Below are 22,002 nucleotides of genomic sequence, written 5' to 3' on the forward strand. Positions count from 1 at the left end.
TTTACGCAAATTCTTCTGCTAGTGGGGGTTTAGTCCACTTCTATATCCTTCCCTTCAAGGCTCAGGGGTCCAGGATTATCTTCTGTGTCTGTGTTAATTGATTTCCCTTTTCTTTGTTGAAGAGAGTCTGTGCAGTCTTTCTGCCTAGTCCGCCATCTTGCCGGAACCCTGATTAATGATTCTAAGTGAACCTTTTCCATGACTTGTTGGGGGAAAAGGCCGTTGCTTCCCCATATCCTTAATCTAGCAACAAGCGTCAGTAGATTATTTACATTTATTTAACAAACATCTGGCACCTAATAGGGCAAATAAACCTGAGAAGGTAAACTATATGAATAAGAATCCAGCATTGGGATTGGAGGAAGATTTATTAACAACTTGCAGTATGCAGATGAAAGAACCTTGTTTGCTGAAAGCAGAGAGGACTTGAAGCACTTATTGATGAAGATCAGTGACTACAGCCTTAAGTATGGATTACACCTCAACATAAAGAGAATAATATCCTCACAATTGGACCAATCAGCAACATCATGATAAATGGAGAAAAGATTGAAGTTATCAGGGATTTCGTTTTACTTGGATCCACAATTAACACCTATGGAAGCAGTAGTCAGATCAAATGACATATTGCACCAGGCAAATCTGTTGCAAAAGACCTCTTTAAAGTGTTAAAGAGCAAAGATGTCAGTTTGAGGACTAAGGTGTGCCTGACCCAATCTATGGTATTTTCAGTCGCCTCATATGCATGTGAAAGCTGGACAATGAATAAGGAAAACCAAAGAAGAATTGATGCCTTTGAATTATGGTGTTGGTGAAGAATATGGAGTATACCATGGATTGCCAGAAGAATGAACAAATCTGTCTTGGACAAAGTATAGCCAGAATGCTGCTTAGAAGTGAGGATGGTGAGCCTTCATCTCATACTTGAGGGAGGATCAGTCCCTGGAGAAAAAACATCATGCTTGGTAAAGTATAGGATCAGCCAAAAAGAGGAAGGCTCTCAACAAGATGAATTGACACAATGTCTATAACAGTGGACTCAAACATAGCAATTATTGTGAGGATGGTACAAGACCCGGCATTGTTTTATTCTGTTGTACTATGAGATCACTATGAATTTGAACTGACTCAATGGCATCTAACAACAACAGCACCTAATATGTGTCAGACATGTTATTAGCACTATATAAATGAATACTAATTTAATCCTCATAACCTATCAGGTAGGAACTATTATTATCCCCAATTTACAAGTGAGTAAAATGAAAACCAGAGAGCTTGCCCAAGGTCACACAGCTGGCTAGGGGCAGGGGTGGGGTTTTGACCCAGATAGTCTTGATCTATTTTATGTAGATTACTGTTCTAGGTTCCTGCACTGCTAGAACTTCCTTCTAGCAAGGCAGAATATGTTAACTGATTGAGCAAGTGATTGTTATCTTTCATTGTAGTAAGTGACAAAGAGGAGTACAGAGTGCTAAGAGAGTGTCTCACAGAGGAAGTCAGAGAGGGCATCCCTGAGAAGGTGAAGCATGAGCTGAAATTTGATAGATGAGTAGAAATCAATGAGTTAAAAGGGTGGTAAAGAGAGTATTCTGAGCACAAAAAACAAATACAGCATGTGCTAAAGCCTAGACTCAAGAAGGGGCATAGCATACTTTAAGAACTGGGGAAAAAAGAAAAAAAAAGTCCATTGTGTTAGGAGTGTGGAGAGTAGTGTAGAGATGAAGACAGAGAGCAGAGCAGAAAAGCAGACAGGGTTTAATAGATCACAGTAAGGAATTCAGATTTAGTCATAGAACAGCATGGAATTACTGAGAGTTTCTTCAAGCAGGAGGATAACTTAATCAGAATTGCATTCTCTGTTTGGCTACCTCATGGAGAAAGGATTAAAGGGAAGCAAGAGGGGATATGGAAAGACCAATTAAAAGGCTATCACAATAGTTTATGCAAGAGATGATGGTGAGTTGGACTAGAATGATGGTTGTAGAAATGGAGAGAAGTAGTAGTAAGTAAATTCAACAGGACTTGATGGTGAATTGAATGTGGTAAGGGAAGTGAGGATGCAGTAAGACTAGCTGGATAATGATGCCATTCTCTATGACAGGAAATTCTGGAGGGACCAGATTTGTGAGAGAAGACATTGAGTAATTTGAACATACTGAATTTGAGGCAACATGAGTCAAATTCAAGTTGTCAGCAGCGGGATTTTTGTTTGGTTAGTTGGTTTGCTTTTGTTAATGGGTATGGTTCTCCAGGAAAAGTTTGGGTTGGAGAAACACATTTGGGAATTTCAATACATAGAACCCTCACCAAAGTCCAGAATGTAGATGAAAGTGTAGAGCAAGAAGAGAAGGAACCTAGGACTGAGCTTAGGCCCTCCAAGTGGGGATGGTGAGGAGTCTCCTCTCACAGGGTTGAGTGTCAGCTGAAGCTCAAAGGAATTACCTTGATGTGGAAGACAAAGAGAAGTAACCAAAGTTCATAGTTGAAACTCACTGCATTTTCCTGGGTCAACCACTTCATGGGCTAACCTAAGAACATGATCACCATGTAACGTCATAATTACTTGAGGAAAGTATTTCTGTTCAAAAAGATCTGCTCCCAAGGAAACAGTGGAAACAAAATTAATGAGGACATTGAGGACTACTTTGACATTCAGAAGGGCTAATACAGTGTCTTTCAAACCTTCTTTTATGTTTTGACAGGACCTCTTCTTTTAAGTAGGATCACTTACATACACTAAGTGAGATAGCTAAAAGTATGGCTGCTCTGGCTACAGCCCCTGCCTTCAGCTCCCACCTCTGCCCCTCGAGCTTGTCTGCACCCTAATGGGAGGCCCAGGGCTCTGTGGAATGAACCACTTCTGATCTCACTACTTTTAAGTGAAGTTCTAAAACCTAAGCTAAACAAATTACCTAACAGCAATACATTCATGCCCTCGACTTGTTGTTTAGGAGATAAATCATAGCTTTTATATAGGGCAAAGGTTTAGCCTTCTTTCTGGCATATTAATAACATGAAATTTGAGAGCCATTGAAATAATTCTGCATTGTCAAAGCCTTTTATCTGACATAATAAAATTATCTTTGTGTGCATGAATTATGAGAGAACCACAACCCTAAGAAGAAGTAGATTCATAATTGCTATTAGGTTTTTGTGGGTATGTTTGTGTTTCCATTTTGTTGATAGACTTTAAAAGTAAACCATTCTGGCCTCAAACCCAAACTTCCAAGGACTGGTGTGGTAAAAGGATTCGGATTCCTGGGCCTCTCTTTCCTCTATCATCCTAGGGAGCCCTTGGGAAGGGAGAGTGAGGGTAGAAGTAACACTTCTCTGTCTTATAATTAGGAACTGCACCGTGGTTGGCATGTAGGGCACTCATGTTACAGAACAGTGCAGGGGGAGTAGGAGTCTTCTTCTAGACCAGGATTTCACTATTGACATTTTGGGCTGGATAATTCTTTGTTACAGGGGGCTGGCCTGGGCATTGTAGCAGTTTTAGCATCATCTCTGGCCTCTGCCCACTGGAATCCAATAGCAACCTCCTCCACATTTGTGACAACCAAAAATGTCAACTGGTCTGGAGGCAGAAAGCCCCTTCCCAGTTGAGACCACCATTCGTCTGTCAGTTTGTTGTACTGTGGTGGCTTGTGTGATGCTGGAAGCTATACCATCAGTATTTCAAATACTAGCAGAGTCACCCACAGTGGACAGGTTTCAGCAAAGCTTTCAGAACTAAGACAGAGTAGAAAAGCAGACCTGGTGATCTACTTCTGAAAAAACTGGCCAGTAAAAATCTTATCAGTAGCAGCAGAACATTGCCTGATGCAGTGTTGGAAGATGAGCCCCTCAGGTTGGAAGGCACTTAAAGTATGACTGGGGAAGAGCTGCTCTATTCAAAGTAGTTTGTTGTTGTTATGTGCCGTCGAGTCGGCCCCGACTCATAGCGACCCCTCCTTGGGTTTTCGAGGCAGTATCACTACGGAAGTAGGATTGCCCAACCTTCCTTCCGAAGAGTGGCTGGGGGGTTTGAACTGCCAGCCGTCTGGTTAGCAGGCAAGTGACTTAGCCACTATGCTACCAGAGCTCCTATTCAAAGTAGAGTAGACCTTAATACCATGTTCGAGAAAAGCATCCAGGGCCTTCATTTGCTGATGTGGTATGACTAAAAATGAGAAGAAATAGTTGCAAGCATCCATTAATAATTAGAACATGGAACACATGAAGTATGAATTTAGGTAAATTGGAAGTCATCAGAAATAGATCACATAAAGATTGATATCCTGGGCATTAGTGAACTGAAATGGACTGGTATTGGCCATTTTGAATCAGATAATCATATGGTCTACTATACAGGAATGACAAATTGAATAGGAATGGTGTTGCATTCATCATCAAAAAGAACATTTCAAGATATATCCTGAAGTACAATGCTATCAGTAATAGAATAATATCCACATGCCTATGTTGTTGTTGTTGTTATTGTTACGTGCCGTCAAGTTGGATCTGACTCATGGCGACCCCTCCTTGGGTTTCTGAGGCAGTATCACTACGGAAGTAGATTGCCCCATCTTCCTTCTGAGGAGCCTATAAGGAAGACCAAATAATGTGACTATTGCCCATGTTTACCCACCAACTGCTAATACCAATTATGAAGAAACTGAAGATTTTTACCAACATCAATAGGCTGAAATTGATCAAACATGCAATTAAAAAGCATTGATAATTCCTGGTGATTGGAATGTGAAAATTGGAAACAAAAGAAGGTTCAGTAACTGGAAAACATGGCCTTGGTGATAGAAATTACTTCAGAGATTGCATGATAGAATTTTGCACAGCCAGCAACTTACTCATTGCAGATACCCTTTTGGAAAAATATAATTGGTGACTATATATGTGAACCTCACCAGATGGAATACACAGGATAAAATTGACTACATCTATAGAAAGAGACGATGGAGAAGTTCATTATCATAAGTCAGAGCAAGGCCAGGGGCTGACTGTGAACAGATGATTAATTGCTCATATGCAAGTTCAAATTAAAGCTGAAGAAAATTAAGTCAGGTCCACAAGAGCCAAAGTATGACATTGAATATATCCCACCTGAATTTATACACCATCTCAAGAATAAATTTGACACATTGAACACTAATGATTGAAGACCAGCATATGTTGTGGGGTGACATCAAGGACATCATACATGAAGAAAGCAAAAGGTCATTAAGAAGACAGAAAAGAAAGAAAAAGCCAAAATAGATGACAGAATAGACTCTGAAACTTGCTCTTGAACACAGAGTAGCTAAAGTAAGGGAAAGAAATGATGAAGTTAAAGAACCAAACAGAAGATTTTAAAGGGTAGCTCCAGACAACAAAGTAAAGTATTACAATGGAGTTATATTAACCTAAGAGTTAATATAGTTAATATAGTTAAAGAGTTAATAAGAGTTAATCTAAGAGTTTGAAAACCAAAAGGGAAGAACTTGCTCAGCATTTCTCAAGCTGAAAGAACTGAAGAAGAAATTCAAGCCTTGAGTTGCAATATTGAAGGAGTCACTGGGCAAAATATTGAACAATGCAGGGACCATCAAAAGAAGATGGAAGGAATACAGAGTCACTCTATCAAAAAGAAATAGTCTATCTTCAGCCATTTCAGGAGATAGCGTATGATCAACAACTGATGGTACTGAAGGAAGAAGTCCAAGCTGCACTGCAGTAATTGGCAAAAAAAAAAAAGTCTCCAGGAATTGATAGAATACCAATTGAGATGTTTCAACAAATGAATACAATGCTGGAAGCACTCATTCATCTATGCCAAGAAGTTTGGAAGACAGCTACCTACCAACTAACTGTAAGAGATCCGTATTTCTGCCCATTCTGAAGAAAGGTAATCTAACAGAACATGGAAACTATTGAGCAGTATCATTAATATCACAGTATATCAACAGGGAACTGCCAGAAATTCAAGCTGGATTCAGAAGAGTACGTGGAATGAGTGATATCATTGCTGATGTCAGATGGATCTTGGCTAAAAGCGGAGGATACCAGAAAGGTGTTTCCAAAAAACACAAATTCTGCCATTGAGTCCGTTCTGACTCATAAACCCCTCCTTGGATTTCCAAGGTGGTATCTCTACGGAAGTAGATTGCCCAGTCTTCCTTCCAAGGAGTGGCTGATGGGTTTGAACTGCCAGCCTTCTGGTTAGCAGTCAAATGCCTTAGGCACTAATTTTATTGACTTTGCAAAGACATTCAACTGTAGATCATAACAAACAATGGATAATATGAGAAGATTGAAAATTGCAGAGCACTTAATTGTGTTCATGTGGAACCTGTACATAGACCAAGAGGGAGTTGCTAAAACAGGAAAAGGGGATACTACATGGTTTAAAATCAGGAAAGGTGTGTGTCAAGGTGGTATCCTTTCACCATATGCTCAATTTTTATGCTGAGCAACTACTCCAAGAAATTGGACTACATGAAAAAGAATGCAGCATCAGTGTTGGAGGAAGATTCATTAACATCCTGCAATATACAGATGACACAACCTTGCTTACTGAAAATGAAGAATACTTGAAGCACTTACTGATGAAAATCAAAGACTGCAACTTTCAGTATGGATTACATCTGAACATAAAGAAAACAAAAATCCTCACAAATGGACCAAAAAGCAACATCACGATAAATGGAGAAAAGATTGAAATTGCCAGGGATTTCCTTTTACTTGGAACCACAATCAGCACTCATGAAAACAGTATCAAGAAATCAAATTATATTATCTGTCTTAGCCATCTAGTGCTGATATAACAGAAATACCACAAATGGATGACTTTAACAAATAGGCATTTATTCGTTTACAATTTAGGGGGCTGTTTTTGTTGTTGTTATGTGCCATTGAGTCAGACCCAACTCATAGCGACCCCTCCTTGGGTTTCCGAGGTGGTATCACTACAGAAGTAGATTGCCCAACCTTCCTTCCGAGGAGTGGCTGGTGGGTTTGAACCGCCAACCTTTTGGTTAGCAGTCAAGTGCCTTAGGCACTACACTACCAGAGAAGTCCAAATTCAGAGTGCTGGCTATAGGGGCTAGGTGAAGTTCCCTTGACCTTGGGCTTCAGCTCTGCCTCTTGTTCCAGGCCCACTGGAGCTGGAGGCTTCTTCTGACTCATAGCTGCTGGCTGTTGAGAATGACAAATCCAAGATCTGCAAGTAAAATGGCACAATCCCCAAGATATGCAAGCAGCGTGGCAGGCCACTGGTTCAAGTCCAGAAACTGGAGATAAAGATTTGACCAAAGGCATAATCTAAAAGTGTGCCAAAAATCTAGAGACCTTTCTCAAAGTTTCTCCACATATACTGGAAGCAGGCCATACCCTGATGGCAACTGATTAACTGCTCACAGCACATTCCGCCATGGAGCTTATTACACCACATCCCATCTCATCATGGGTAATAACTACATCCAGCTGCCAAACCACTCAAAGTCACGGCCCAGGCAAGTTGACACACAACCTTAACTACCACAGTTTTGCATTTTGTAAATCTGCTGCAAAAGACTTCTTTAAAGTGTTAAAAAGCAAAGATGTCACTTTGAGTACTAAGATGCACCTGACTCAAGTCATGGCATTTTCAGTTGCCTCATATGCATGTGAAAGCTGGGCAATGAATAAGGAAGACAGAAGAAGAATTGATGCCTTTGAATTACGGTATTGATGAAGGATATTTAATATACTGTAGACTGCCAGAAGACTGACTAAATCTCTTTTGGAAGAAGTACAGCCAGAATGCTCCTTAGAAGCAAGGATAGCAAGACTTCATCTCACATACTTTGGACGTGTTGTCAGGCATGTTATCGGGGACCAGTCCCTAGAGAAGGACATCATGCTCTCTAAAGTAGACCAAAAAAAACCAAACTCACTGCCATCGAGTCAATTCTGTAAAGTAGAGGGTCAGCTGAAAAGGAAGATCCTCAATAAGATGGATGGACATAGTGGCTACAAAATGGGCTCAAACAGCAATGATTGTGAGGATGGCACAGGACTGGGTAGTGTTTCTATCAGATATACATAGGGTCACTGTGACTCAGACCTGACTAATCAACACCTAACAACAACAACCACCAGTTTAAGTACCACTACTCTAGACCAGATGGGAGAATATTATCTTTGGAGAGCTTCTCTGAGCACCTCAGGCTCTGTTTTCCCAAGCCAAGAAGAAGGCCCATTTCCCACCTGAAAAATGGAGATGGTAATTTGGATCAGACTGAAGGCTTATACACTTTTTTTTAAATGGTAACCTTGGGAAGCACAATGTATATAATAGGTAAATTGTGGAGCACCTCTGGTTGATATGGGAAAAGGCCCAGAGCCCCTACTCACTTTCCCCTTGAGGAACCTCTGGACTCCAGAGCTCAGTTTGAAAGCCACTTCTGTGTATGATTCCAGCCCTTTCCAGTCCTGAGAAAAGGCTAAGACCAGGAAATTGAGACCACAGCTACACTCTTGTTTGTGAAAGGGTAGTAAATGGGGCAGCACAGTCAAGTATGAGTTGGATTTTTTTTCTCCTGAGGTACTATACTCAAAAGCTAAGGATACTAGAAAAAGTAAAATCTGTCCCAGTGTGTTCCTTCTCAGCACTGGACTCATACACAGGCATAGAATTTTGGGAGACTTGGCCAGACAGGGGCCCACTGGTGTTGATCTTTGCTATGAATCTTGTAAGAAGTATGCTGAGGACAGGGAGTGGTTCATGGGATATGCTCTAATTCTCAGATGGCCTCTAAGTAGGCAGTGTAGCACGCTGTCAGCCTGCCTCAGAGTTGCCCCGAAGGAGGCTAAGATGCTGGAGAGGGCCTAGGCTCCTGACAGGGCTTCTATGAGCCCTTTCCAGATACTAGCCCCACAGGTATTAGGTTCCTTAGCACAGCTCACCTCTCCATCCCTGGCCTCACTTGTAAACTCTGGCGCACAGACAGAACCAACCCACACAGTGGCTCTTACCCATCACTTTCATCTCCCTACAGTTCTGAATTTAGGAGATCTTCTGAGTTGCCTGGTGTATTCCTGACATGAACATGGTCCCAGACTTAACGCATATTATCTGGCAAGCAGTAGATATTCTAACTTGCTTCCCACTGTCACTTTCTTGGGCACAGTCAATGAGGCCCCTGGAGACTTGGCTGTGAGAGCTGGCTCCATCTTCCCATCTGTGAGGGTCCTTCTGAAGCTTGGCACTGTGGCTGGGCTGTGCTGGCTGCCTGTAGCCAGTGAGACCGTTTCACTGTTCTCAAGGGCTTGGGGAGAATGGAGCAACCCCTCCATGGTGAAGACTGCAAGGGCCCTGTGTGAGACGGAGAATGAAGATTAGGCCTGCAATGCTAGGGCAGGATCACAGGCTCTAATCTTCTAACCATGTAAGCCAGAGACTCAGGAATCTCTTCAACCCCTCCTCTCCCTCATCTCCTACCAAAAAGTAATTAATGTAATGTAATTCATTAAGTAATTAATGAATTATTCCAAAGCAAATAAACTTGTAACCCCACCAAATCAAGAAGTGATAGAACTTTCCTTGCCACCAAGAAGCCATGTTCATGTGCCCCATCCTAATTATAAGACCCGCCCTCCCTTATTAAGTAACTACTATCCTGACTCTTATAATAATCACTTGCAGTTTTTTGGTTTTTTTGGTAGTTTTATCACCCAGATGTCCATCCTTAGGCACAAGTTTATTCTTACCGACTTGAAAAATTTGACATGCCTTTTAATCAATTTTTATTTATGGATTCTCCTCCATCACTTTATTTGCCTTACAGTTTATCTGCTGAAGAACCCTAGGCCATTTCACCTATAGAATGTCCCAATCTAAATTTTGCTGATTGCACCCTCATGGTGCAATTTAGCATATTCCTTTATCTCTATTATTTCTTGTAAATTGGCAACTGAATCCAGATGCTGGATCAGGTGCAGGTTCAACCCCTTTGGCAAGAGTATAAGAGACATGCAGTATCTGGTTGTTTCTTTTTATGTTAGTCATTGATGTGTAATACCTGTTCAGCCATTGGGGGTTGTAAAAAGGTGGTATTATAATTCTGCCACTTCTTTCCATTAATAGTTAAAATACTTTTATAAAGTGATACTTCCCCTCACCTACTACTAGTTACTGCTCACATAGTTGACCTAAGAGAGCCAGGACAAATGCTTCTTTCCCTTTAATTTTTAGTTTTCAGGATAATTGTTTTTCCATTATGCTGCAAAAATGACCTGTTCTTAAAAAAAAAGAAACATTATGTACACATGGATTTAAGTATACTAATACTAATGTGTTTTAATCCATTACAACTATTATCATAATTGTGGCACTGCCTTTTGGACAACCTTAGTGTCCAGGTTGCATATTCATTCTGGGGAGCAGGGAGAGGAAGTAATGGCACAGAGACTGAGAGATTGGGCTATACCTGGTATTCGATAACCGGGCAGCACTATCCACGACCCCTCCCTGATAGATCTGGGGAAAGCCCCCCTTCCCAGCTAATTCTCTTTCACTCTCCTTTCCTTCCAGGTGTGGTCGGAAGAATGTGCTATTTGTGACCATGGGCATGCAGACAGGCTTCAGCTTCCTGCAAGTCTTCTCAACAAACTTTGAGATGTTTACCGTGCTGTTTGTCATCGTAGGCATGGGCCAGATCTCCAACTATGTGGCAGCTTTTGTCCTGGGTATGGCCATCAGTTAGAGTTGAGTAATTGATCCTGTGTTTCACCATCATCCCACCACCTACTTTCTTGGAGACAGCCATAATGTCCCTTAAAAGAAACTAGTCTCTAGCAACAGAACTTCTTGGTAAACCTAACTTATAGTCAAGGAAACTGAGTCAGTCCAGTAATCAGCTATGGGTCCCCAGCATTTAGTCTTACTTCTGATTCTAGTTCTTCTCTGGTCTCTACAGTATGGCCCCTTGGTCTTGTTGACACTTAATGGCTATTTTACTAAGACTCACCAAAGATCATTCATAAAAAGGGCCTGCCACTGCCCAAGAAAGAGGAAAGAGGGAAACATGACTGTCCATGATGGCAGTGTCACCAGGGAAGAAAGCTGCCTCCTCTGCAAAACACTGTAGTCAATAAGAATCTGCTGACAAAAATCACTTGGGAGATAGAGGCCTATAAGATGAATGGTAACACTGGGAAGGTATGTATTCTTTAGAACAACCATAGGGATCAAAAGGGCAGCATTTATCCAGGGACAAAGCTCTGAAGAAAAGCAATAGGAAAGAAGGAAGATTGGAAGTGGTAACCATAGGTAGGAAGTGGGAAGACTGCTATTACATTGTGGAGAGTTGCAATAATGTCACAATACAAAATATATATGAATTGTTGAATGGAAAATGAATTTGTTCTGTAGACTTTCACTCAAATCACAATAAAAAAATAAATTGGTAGGAATAGATTTTAGTCACTTTCAGGGTTTTAATTCAGAGTACACGCTGCAGGGCTTTGGCTCGGACATGCCAGCCTGTTCTTGATGAAAAGTTGCCAGTCCCACTGTTTGGAGGATTCTGACTCTAGCATACTGGTTTTTGGGTTCCATGAGTTGTATTGTTGAAAGGATTATTTTTCTCTTCACTTTTAATAGAATATTTCTTTCTTCAAGGGTAACAGTCAACTTGTGCAGCCTCAGTGCTGACTTCACCTTCAATGAATTCTTCCTCGTGTGTAGATTAAACTTGGGGGCCTAATGTAGCATCTTTAGCATGTGGAGGAGGAAAGCAGTGAAATTTTCATCACTCTTTCCCTGAGGGGCCCAAGAGGTCACAGTGAGGCACCCCCAGGAGATGGTTATATTGAACTGGGTTCAAAATCCCGTTTCCTTCTCAGGGCTTGAGAACTTAGACATAGTTTTGGCTGCTTTCTTGTCCATGTGCTGAAAATGATACCACAGAAGATTAATAAGGAAATAAACCAGATTAAAAAGCTAACATGACTCCTCCTTTGTTTTGACAGGAACAGAAATTCTTGGCAAATCGGCTCGTATTATATTCTCCACATTAGGAGTGTGCATATTTTATTCATTTGGCTACATGTTGCTTCCACTGTTCGCTTACTTCGTCAGAGACTGGAGGATGCTGCTGCTGGCACTGACAGTGCCGGGGGTACTTTGTGCCTTGCTCTGGTGGTGAGTGTGGCCTGTGCCTAGGGTTGTTCTAGCTGGCCTTCACTAGAGGGCACCAGCAACCCACAAACCCTGTTGGAGCTCTCAGGGACAGGAAGAATAGATTATTTCTAAGTTGTTTCAGAATGTTTTCTCCATATTCAGAAAAAAATCACAAGGCATCAGCAGACTTTTTCTCAGCCCTGGGTTGATCAGAGAGCAAAGAGAGGGAGAAGATGTAGCCAAGAAATGATGGGAACCAGCATGACCTACAGGAAGGTATCAGACTCCAGGGCAAGAGAATTTAGGCCCTAGTTCTGTTTGTTAAGGCATCATGCCACAGATACTGGGAGAAGAAGGAGAAGGTGAGAACCCTCAGGGTGGCTGCATGAAGGAACCCAGACTCCATCTGAGCCTCTAAGATAAAGGAGTTGGACAGGCAGAGAGGATGCCATTTCATAGTAAGAGAGGGAACACAGCAGAGGGGCTGAGGTAGGAATTGCCCTTTGCAGGTGGGGAAGCTGAGCTCTCGAGCCTACATGGAGTTGAGAGCCTCTCAGGGCATGCTGGGAAAGGAGACAGAGCACAGTAAGGATCCTGGTCATGACAGGACAGAGCTTATCCTGTCACCAAAAATTCACTGCCGTCGAATCGATGGGTTTCTGAGGCAATATCTCTGTGGAAGTAGATCGCCCAGTCTTCCTTCCGAGGAGTGGCTGGTGGGTTTGAACCCCTAGCCTTCTGGTTAGCAGTCAAATGCCTTAGGCACTGCGCCACCAGAGCACCCTATCCTGTCACAGTGAGGTAGAAAATAACTCATAGAGGCTCAACACACTCAGATGCCTTGATAAACATGTTATTTTAGGCAAGGAGTCTGCCTAACCCTTTTCACCTTTCTCATGGGTTTTGGATGGATTAGGGGTGAGAAGGTGAGGAGAAACTAGAGGCTCAGAGATTAGTGCAGAAGCTTCTGTGGTTGTGGGGTTTCATGAGGGGAATACGGCAAGGGGCTGGGCTGGGCTGAGACATCAACAGAAGGCAGACCTCAGGAACTCATCTTGCTCTTGTGTCCTTATAGTGCAGCAGGTGGCACCACCACTCTTAGGAAATAGAGGTACCTGGCCAGTGTAGGCATTCATGGGTTCATGCCCCCTCAAAGTTTGTGCACACACTTCAGGTTATGACTGCATGTTATATGGACCGTCTCTTTACTTCTGGCCTGTAAGCACCAAACATTCCACAAATCTAGTTCTTGTTCTGAAAACCTCATTTCCCACTTCCATTTAAGCTGTATTTAGTCTGTTGATAAGCTGTTGGGCAAAGAGGCCTCAGTGAGATTTCTCTCTGTGCTTCCAGGTTCATCCCTGAGTCCCCCCGATGGCTCATCTCTCAGGGGCGATTTAAAGAGGCCGAGGAGATCATCTATAAGGCTGCTAAAATCAATGGGATTGTTGTAACCACAACCATCTTTGACCCAACTGAGGTAAGCACCACATAGAAGCTGGTAGGAGGGCCACACTGCCCGTGGTTTGAGAGCATCCACACTGCCCCAAACTCCTCCTTTCACACAGGCACCAAGCCCTTGCTGTGCCCAAGTCCCAGCTGTCCCCAAGACAGGTCTTGATAGAATTCAGAAGTTGAGAAGAAGGTACCAACTGCCTAACCCTTTTCATCTTTCTCATGGGTTTTAGGATTTCATACTTTCCCTCCTTCCCTTCTAGGCAATCATATATATTAGCCATTACTTTTAATAATAAACACCCTTTATGAGTAAAAGTAAGTCTTTCATAAAGTTAGCATTTTAAAAATAGTTGTTTCTTATCTCTTAGGTAGTTTGTCTTCTTAAAATAATAATCCAGTACAGTACAATAGATTTGGAGCTAGAAAGGTTCAGTCTCTTTCTACCCACCAATGGTCTATTTCATAGCATTGTGGAACCAGGTCCTTTTTGCTATCTGCTTCTTCCCCTCCCACCAACCCCACCCCTCCTGCAAACCCTGCTCTCACACACCATGAGTAATTTCTTGGCTTTTCCTGGTTCCTGGTTCTTGTTGTTCTTCCTGTTCCCTCTCTCTCTACCCTTTCTGCAGCAGGCAGTGTTCCTCAGTCTCATGACTACAAGAAGTGGTTAGAAGCTAAAAATGTTGGTTGGCCTGGTTCTGGAATGTCTCTGAGCTGACTGGGAAGACCAGAAAGCAGAATTAGTCCCAGGGAATGGGTGTGGGAACAGCCACCAGCAGTCATGCTGAAGTGCGAGCAGCAGGCATGTCAGAAATGTTCAGGATTCAAGATGTAGCCTGGAGCTTGGAAAAGAGAGACCATTATTACAGGCAGCAAAGAGACTGATGGTTACAGACAGTCTAGTGGGCATCACAATTAAGTGATGGCTCAGCAATAGCTCCCACTTAGCATGTACTGGAAAGGGCTCTGATGCACAAAGGTCAGAGCAAGGGTAGGGCAAACAAGTATTTGGCTGCTTTTAAGTGAGGGGTCAATCTGGGTGAACCCGTAGCCCTACTGACATCTTTGCGGAAATGAGGCTATTTCAGGGGATCCTTTAAGTCAGAAGTTGACCTTTTGTTGAACTGATAACCCAGGAAAAACAAGCTCCAAGGCTGGGTTTGCTTAAGAAAGCAACATCAGTGTGTTTAGACGTGTAGTTTATTAATTGGCCTTGGCTGTACCGAATTTCATAGGAAGCTACTCTGAGTGAAGCTCAGGTCAGTTTTCCTGTTTTCCTATCTAACATTTTTTCCCTGAAATAGGCAAGTAACCACATGAGATGAAGGCTTAAAATTAATTATTTTTAAATATCAGATCAATAAAATACACAGCAAACTTCTGTTTCTGACCAGAGGGCAGGGACTAGCCCCGGGACAGAGTGCTTCAAGGCCTCCCTGAAATGTGGTCACCGATGAGGGGGTTGGTGGACAAGGGAGTTGTCAGCTTGGACTCCATCTTCACTGCGTTCCCCAGGGACAGGACACCTGCTTTTCCTCCTCATTCTTGTTCATTCTACTTTGTTATCAACAAGACCTAGGGAAACCTTTAGCAGCCCAAGATGTGGTCACTATTACTGTTCTTCTCTTTAAGGAAGAAAAGTAAAAGACGCCCCAACTCTGAGACACAAAAAGCTGAGTTGCCAGGGTTTCGGGTATGTTATTGGATGTTCTGAGTCTCCAACTCTCTTGCCCTTCCATCTACTTGCTGTGTCTTTCCTGCAGCTACAAGACCTAAGTTCCCAGAAGCAGCAGTCACACAGCATTCTGGATCTGCTACGAACTCGGAATATCCGAATGGTCACCATCATGTCCATAATTCTGTGGTGCGTAAGTGAGACCTGTCTGAGGCTTCCAGACAAAACTTCTTGTTCACAGACATGTCTCGGACCAAAATTGAAAATCTTTGTCATGAGAAAATGAAAGAGGTATGCCTTGCAATGGAAGAAATGGGCATGCTACAATTCTTAATTTGATGGAACCTCAGAAAATGAGAATGAAAACTATTGTGGAGGCTTTTCTGGGAAATACAGGATCTTTGGGGATCACTCATTTTGCTCATTTTGGGTCCTTAGTTATTCCTATCCCATAGCCCCTCTTACCCAGTTGTCAACATTGCCTAAAACACAGATGAGGCTTTTGAAAAGGAGCAGAGTATGAAGACACCATTTCCTCCAGGTTACAGAGGCTGCTAAGTCCTTTCTGGAAACATGGAAGCAGGATTGAGTTTCTGTTCTCTGGGATATTCAAAGACTGTCCTGGAGGCAGGTGTGTGGCTAGCTGCCCTTATCAGGTTCTTCTAACAAGGCATTTCACCAAGTGTCAGGAAGGGCCAGAGAGAGGGAACATATCCAAGTGCCTGGACAGCTTTTGTTTAGTGGCCAGACCCTTGGGATTACAGGAGTTAACCTGTAGGCTGCTAGATGAGCAGTGATAAGATGAATGAGGAGAACAGACTTCATCTCAGAGTTCTTAACTACTATTCAGCCAGCCTGGTGGCAGCCAGCAGTTCTGCACATACTAGGGGAACTGTGAATCACCCATTTCCAAGGAACATCCCAGGATCCCTCAGGACTCTCACCTTCCAGTGGGCCTCAAGGCATTCAGCCTACACCACAGATTTGCGAGCCTACAATTAGTCACCAGTTTGTAGCTCACTCAGGCACTGGATTTCTCTGGATTTTCTGTGCACATTTCCTTTCCTTCTGATTGCACCAGCTACGGTTTCAACCTGCAGATGAGTTAAAAGCACTTAGTCTAATCCATAAAGATTTGGTTTGCCAAAGACTGTCATTGGTCTGCTGCTGAGGACAAGGTCAAGGGAGAACGGTTGGGAGGGCATGCATGCAGATGAGAGAAGACGTGGCCTCACCACTGAGATCTCCCTCTCTCCTCCAGGAGTGTGATGGATGGGGTGGGGTCAGCTGCCTTGGACCAGCCTCTTCTTGGTTGATCACCATATATGGTCTACTAGGTATCTTTCTCTAAATATTTGACTTAATGTTTGTCCTTTATTTTATCTCATCTCTCCAATCTTATCGCACCCCACTTGCTAACTCTCCTAACCCTTCCCTAGTTCCTTCTTCAATTGCTGAATTTGGGGAGGTTCAGAGAGTAGGAAGCAGACTTCTGTAAGTGCCCCAGCTTCGAAATTTGAGAGCCAAAAAGCAGGTTAGAATTTTTTTTTTTAATGAATTAATTCTATCTGGAGTATATAAACCTTTTTTGCTGGCGTACTTGCTATACGGAACACTGGCACACTGGTACCACTTGGGCCTAGGGATGTTCTCTTTTGTTTAAAGAAGTAAGATGGCATGGTTCTACCTACTGCTGCCCTCCTGTTCCCTGTTTAAAGTGAAGTTTTGAATTTCCTTAAATAATAATATTTAAAAAGTTGTTCAGGTTGGGCGGGGCGGGGATACTGCTTCCCCAGTTTTCTTCTGTACTCTGTTTCAGGATGACCATATCAGTGGGCTATTTCGGGCTTTCCCTTGATACTCCTAACTTGCATGGAGACGTCTACATGAACTGCTTCCTTTCAGCGGTGGTTGAAGTCCCAGCATACATTATGGCCTGGGTGCTGCTGCAGCACCTGCCCCGGCGCTATTCCATAGCCGCCGTCCTTTTCCTGGGTGGCAGTGTGCTTCTCTTCATGCAACTATTGCCCCCAGGTAGGGACTGTGTGTATCTGTGGTCTTGGGTTTTCAGTTTCTACCAGGCTCTCTTCCTCGATTAGAAAATAAAAGACATGCTTACCACAGCTTACCTGCATACATGCGTTCTTGTCCTAAAAATCTAGAGAGATTACCTCCTGAGATTAGCACACTCTTTATTGCCTAGGCTTTGTGGAGTGTGGGAGGGAGGAACCATTTGAGGCTGTTGGTTAATTTCACTCTGTCTCCATGTTACCATGTTCATATTTGGTTTCCTCTACCCTAGTCCTGTATTAGTCATGTACATGAATGGTTAGCCATTTGTCATGAATGATTATTCAACAAATCATTATAAAATGCCTGCTATGGACCAGGCACTGTGCTTGGTGCTAATGATACAGAAATAAACAAGTCAGGCAAGACCCATGCTCTCATGGAGTCACATTCTAGTTGATAAAATATACAACAAGCAAGTAAACAAATATACATGCTTATTGTAGTTTGCAGAGTAAACATGGAGAACATCCCTGAATAAGGGGCAGTTGAGAGGAATAAAGCCATGAAAAAGTCTAGGAGAACATTTCAGGCAGAAGAAACAGCAAAGGCAAAGACCCTGAGAAAGGAATGAGCCTGGCATGTTTGAGGAAAAAGAAGGAACCAGTAAGAGATGAAGACAGAGAGGTTGGGCCCAGGTCACAAATAGGGGGGCTCTCACAGGCCATTAGCTGGGTTTTATAACTGCTTGGGTTCCCCACAGATGGGTGGAAGGGAAATTCATAGAATCGTTCATGGACCCTTATATGTCTGTCATTGCACCCTGAGTTCTCATTGTACTTATGGGTTTGGGGACCTTTGATGATCATTTTTGAGCCCCTTAGGCTGGGAACACTGCTGCACAGGAACAGCCCCCAGTGTGGCATGGCCAAAGGAGCCCAGGAATGTACATAGAAATTCATCCCTGAGCTCACACAGACCCATCTCCTCGTTGGCACAATGAGAAGGATGGATTGGAGGATTGTCCTGAGGTTCTGATGATCTACTCAGTGTTTGAGGTCTGAGTAGAATGAAAGCATGAAAAGAGTTATAACTGAACTCCCCGTTCACCTAAAAGTCATTAAATAATTGTACAGTGCTTGCAGCATGAGGTTATGGGGTAATGGCTAACTCTCTGACAGACCTGTCTTTAAGACTCTGAACTAGAAAACAGGCTTTTGTGGGCTTTTGAGGGGCTCACACTGGTGGTCCTTAGGCTGAGGAAAATAGCATGTTCTTACATCACTTCAGGTCCCTAGCCTCCTTTCAGTGACCAGCTTGGAGGGAAATCTTGGATATAGCCCCTTACCCCACAATAGGAAATTAAAGAAACTTCCTTCCTTCAGAAAGGGAGGAAGTATGTTTGTTTCAGCAGAGTACATTGGTTAATGCCTACTCCTGCTTCCTTCCCTTTGCCTCTCCAGATTTATACTATTTGACTACAGTCCTAGTTATGGTGGGCAAGTTTGGAATCACTACTGCCTTCTCCATTGTCTATGTGTACACTGCTGAGCTGTACCCCACAGTGGTCAGAAATATGGGCGTGGGAGTCAGCTCTATGGCATCCCGCTTGGGCAGCATCCTGTCACCCTATTTTGTTTACCTGGGTAAGTCCTGTGGGCGTAAGTTTTTGGCTTGAGCACATAGGAGCGATGAGTGGAAGCACTGTTTGACTTTAACAGGAAAACAAGAACACAAAACAAATGGAACTCATCTAAAACTGGATCTACACTGGAGAGACATTCTAGTCCAGGTGTTGTGGAGGAGGTACTTATGAATGGAAAATAGCCTATAGACTAGTTAGAAATTGATGAGAAAATTAGAGGTATTTGTCTTTGTTTCAGCCATCCCAGGCCTTCCATCAGGGAATACTTATCCTAAGAAACTACAGAGTGGTTTAGGAAACTAGTATACTTAGTTGGAGAAATTTATTCTTCGAATAAGAGCTTAAAAGGTACACAAGGTGAAAAAAGGTCCATTCAAGAGGTCCAGAGAATTGAAAATTGCTGTAACTCAGAGCACTTCACACATTGGGCTTATACTGTATAAAGAGCTTCCTTGTGCCATTTTATGTAACAGAGCATCAGTTTTCTCCTTCTGAAGATTATTTCCTCATGGCAGCTCTTATTCCCCTGTGTATCTTTGGGAGAGGTGACACCTACTCTGAGAGTACCCAGTATGCTTTGTGAACTTAACATGCTACCTAGATCTGACAAGCAGAAACATTTTTCTGAACAGCCTAAAGGCAAACCAAACAGGTTGTAACACACCTGGAGAGGAGGAGGAGTTATTCCTGTCAATGGACGAGTACCTCAAGTTCCTTAGAAATGGAAATAGTGATCGCCATGGTTCAGGGCCTCTCTTCCCCTCAGCGCTCCTCCCGTGTATTGTGGAGGCACTGTTGGACCTCTGGGCATGTCTGTGCTAACTCTGGGTTGTAAGGCCTGTCTTGGTTTCGGATTCTAATCTGGCAGCTCAGCTGTGGCAGATGCTGAGGCCAAGAAAGGGAGGTGATCTCCTTTATAGAGTCCCAGGAACATAAAGGGATGGAGGGAAGCCCAGTCTAACTGCAGCCTCCAGCTTGGGGCTCTGTCTGCTTTGCCATAGGTGCCTATGACCGTTTCCTGCCCTACATTCTCATGGGAAGTCTGACCATCCTGACAGCCATCCTTACCTTGTTCCTCCCAGAGAGCTTCAAAACTCCCCTCCCAGACACCATTGACCAGATGCTAAGGGTCAAAGGGTAAGAAGGCCCCATTGCTCACAGTTTTGAATGCCGGGTCTGGGCCTAGCCAGGTCTTAGGAGCCCCTCACAGTAGAGTCCCCCACAGATTATTTCTCACAAATGCTGTGGACTGCTTCATCTATCACAGGGTTATGAATGGCAAGGTGCTTACAGCCTGTCTTCTCTGGTCTGATCCTGTGTCTACATCTCCATAGCAACAGGAGCTCTGACCTTTCAGGATCAGCTATATGACTTTTTTCTCCTTGGTCAAAATACCCTCAGTTTTATTTTTTAAATTTTTCTTAAGATTTGTAACAAACATGTGTTTTGCTTGTTTTTATAGGATAAAACATAGGCAAAGTCCAAGCCACACAAGGGTGTTAAAGGATGAAGAAGAAAGCCCTACCATCCTTAAAAACACAGCCTTCTAACACAACCTTCAGTAAGTGAGAACCTGAAGAGGAAATACCGCTTCTGTCAGAAATGGCTTATACAGACACTGGGTCCTACAGTGACGAAGGTCTTTCTATTTATTCTGTTGGCCCTGTTTCTGACTTGCTCATGTTTCGGCACCAGAGGCTGTGTGTGGTCCTGGAGTACTATCTTCCCTCCAGAGACACCATGGCTATGAACAGACAACTTTAGATAAGTCCCACCTACTACGATGATGGACTTGTCACTTCCTAAGAAGTTAACTTTGGCAGAGCCACTGGGATTTAAAAGATATGAGCAATATCTGCTAAATTTGCATTTTAACTTCAAATTACCTGAAAAAAGGCCCCTGATAAAACTAGAGTTTCAAGTCCCCCTGTTTTTTCCCTTCCCCTCTAATGGTTCACTTTAAAATACAAGAAATAATTTAATGAGGCGTTAGATTTCTCGTGTTTTCTCAGTTCCAAAGGACATTAACTGTGAGTATTGCCTCCTTAGGGCAAAAGAGCACAGGCTCTGGGGAAACCCGGAGGTGATTAATATGGAGGGGACTGAGCAGATACAGGCTGTGTGGACAAGTGCCTTGATTTACAAGCTCTTGAACCACCAATAAGACTTCTGGGTAGACTTGTTTACATCTGTTCAAAGCACTGGGTTTGTCCAGGCCCATAAGAAATGCATCATTGAATCTATTTATTCTTGTTTTTCCACTACTGTGTAAATCACACTTCCAGGTACTTTGACTTCTGTACGATTTGAAGGAATTATATCAGTGAGAAAAAAAAGACAAGCAAACTTGTCTCTTCTCTCAGAACTGTAATGTGGGTTTTGTTTTGTTTGTGATTATTGTTTTTATTGTAACGTTTTCTCCTTAAGTTATTTGCCCTTCAGAATAGTCTTGGGAAAGGCTGGTTCCTTATCCTCCTGGTTTGTATCTTTTTAAAAAACAAAACAAAAAAAAAAAAAACCCAGAATCACTCTGGCAGTGGCCTGCAGTTAGTTGCTTCTTGTACATGCAACTCTTTGGCCTTACTGGCCTTAGCCACTAGCACTTCTCTGTGCCAAAAATGGTGTCATTGTGTGTGTTCCTTTTGTGATACCTAATCATGAAAAAAATTACAAAGAAGAAACTTAAATTTTGTTCACAGTCCTTCAGAGATGCTCACCTCAGCCATGTAACATTATTGGGAGATATTTGGTGTTCAATTTGTCTTTTTTTCTGATTATATTACCATGGTACTATTGAAGCATATGCTTCACCTAGGTAAAAAGCATATTTTTGTGAAAGCTACTGAAGTGCCTTTGGAAATTAAAAAGTTTTAATAAGCACAATGATTTTTTTAAAAAATAGCAACCACTTACAACCTTTATTTCTAGAATTTAGTGAGCCTGTGCCATATCACAACCTGACTTTTCTCTGTCAGGTTGAGCTAGTTCTACCAATAGTCTCTAAAGCTAAATGTAAGCCCTATACACTAGAAATCTTCACTCCACTAATGGACTATGGAATGGGCCATCTTT

General features: G+C 42.7%; 1 protein-coding gene across 1 annotated transcript in view; it reads left to right on the plus strand.

Annotated features, from left to right (window-relative positions):
* Nucleotides 1–20,480, plus strand: part of SLC22A5 (solute carrier family 22 member 5) — a 36,767-nt gene extending 16,287 nt beyond the window's left edge. Inside the window, exons 3-10 of the mRNA XM_007943737.1 lie at nucleotides 10,553–10,707; nucleotides 11,992–12,163; nucleotides 13,496–13,622; nucleotides 15,364–15,464; nucleotides 17,095–17,309; nucleotides 18,749–18,931; nucleotides 19,932–20,067; nucleotides 20,393–20,480. Coding sequence (XP_007941928.1) covers nucleotides 10,553–10,707; nucleotides 11,992–12,163; nucleotides 13,496–13,622; nucleotides 15,364–15,464; nucleotides 17,095–17,309; nucleotides 18,749–18,931; nucleotides 19,932–20,067; nucleotides 20,393–20,480 — 1,177 coding nt within the window. The remainder of the gene's footprint in view (nucleotides 1–10,552; nucleotides 10,708–11,991; nucleotides 12,164–13,495; nucleotides 13,623–15,363; nucleotides 15,465–17,094; nucleotides 17,310–18,748; nucleotides 18,932–19,931; nucleotides 20,068–20,392) is intronic.
* Nucleotides 20,481–22,002: the final 1,522 nt, after the last annotated feature.

The sequence above is a fragment of the Orycteropus afer genome, unplaced genomic scaffold (assembly GCF_000298275.1).
Source record: "Orycteropus afer afer isolate SDZICR_OR568_19922 unplaced genomic scaffold, OryAfe1.0 scaffold00112, whole genome shotgun sequence".
Lineage (NCBI taxonomy): Eukaryota > Metazoa > Chordata > Mammalia > Tubulidentata > Orycteropodidae > Orycteropus > Orycteropus afer.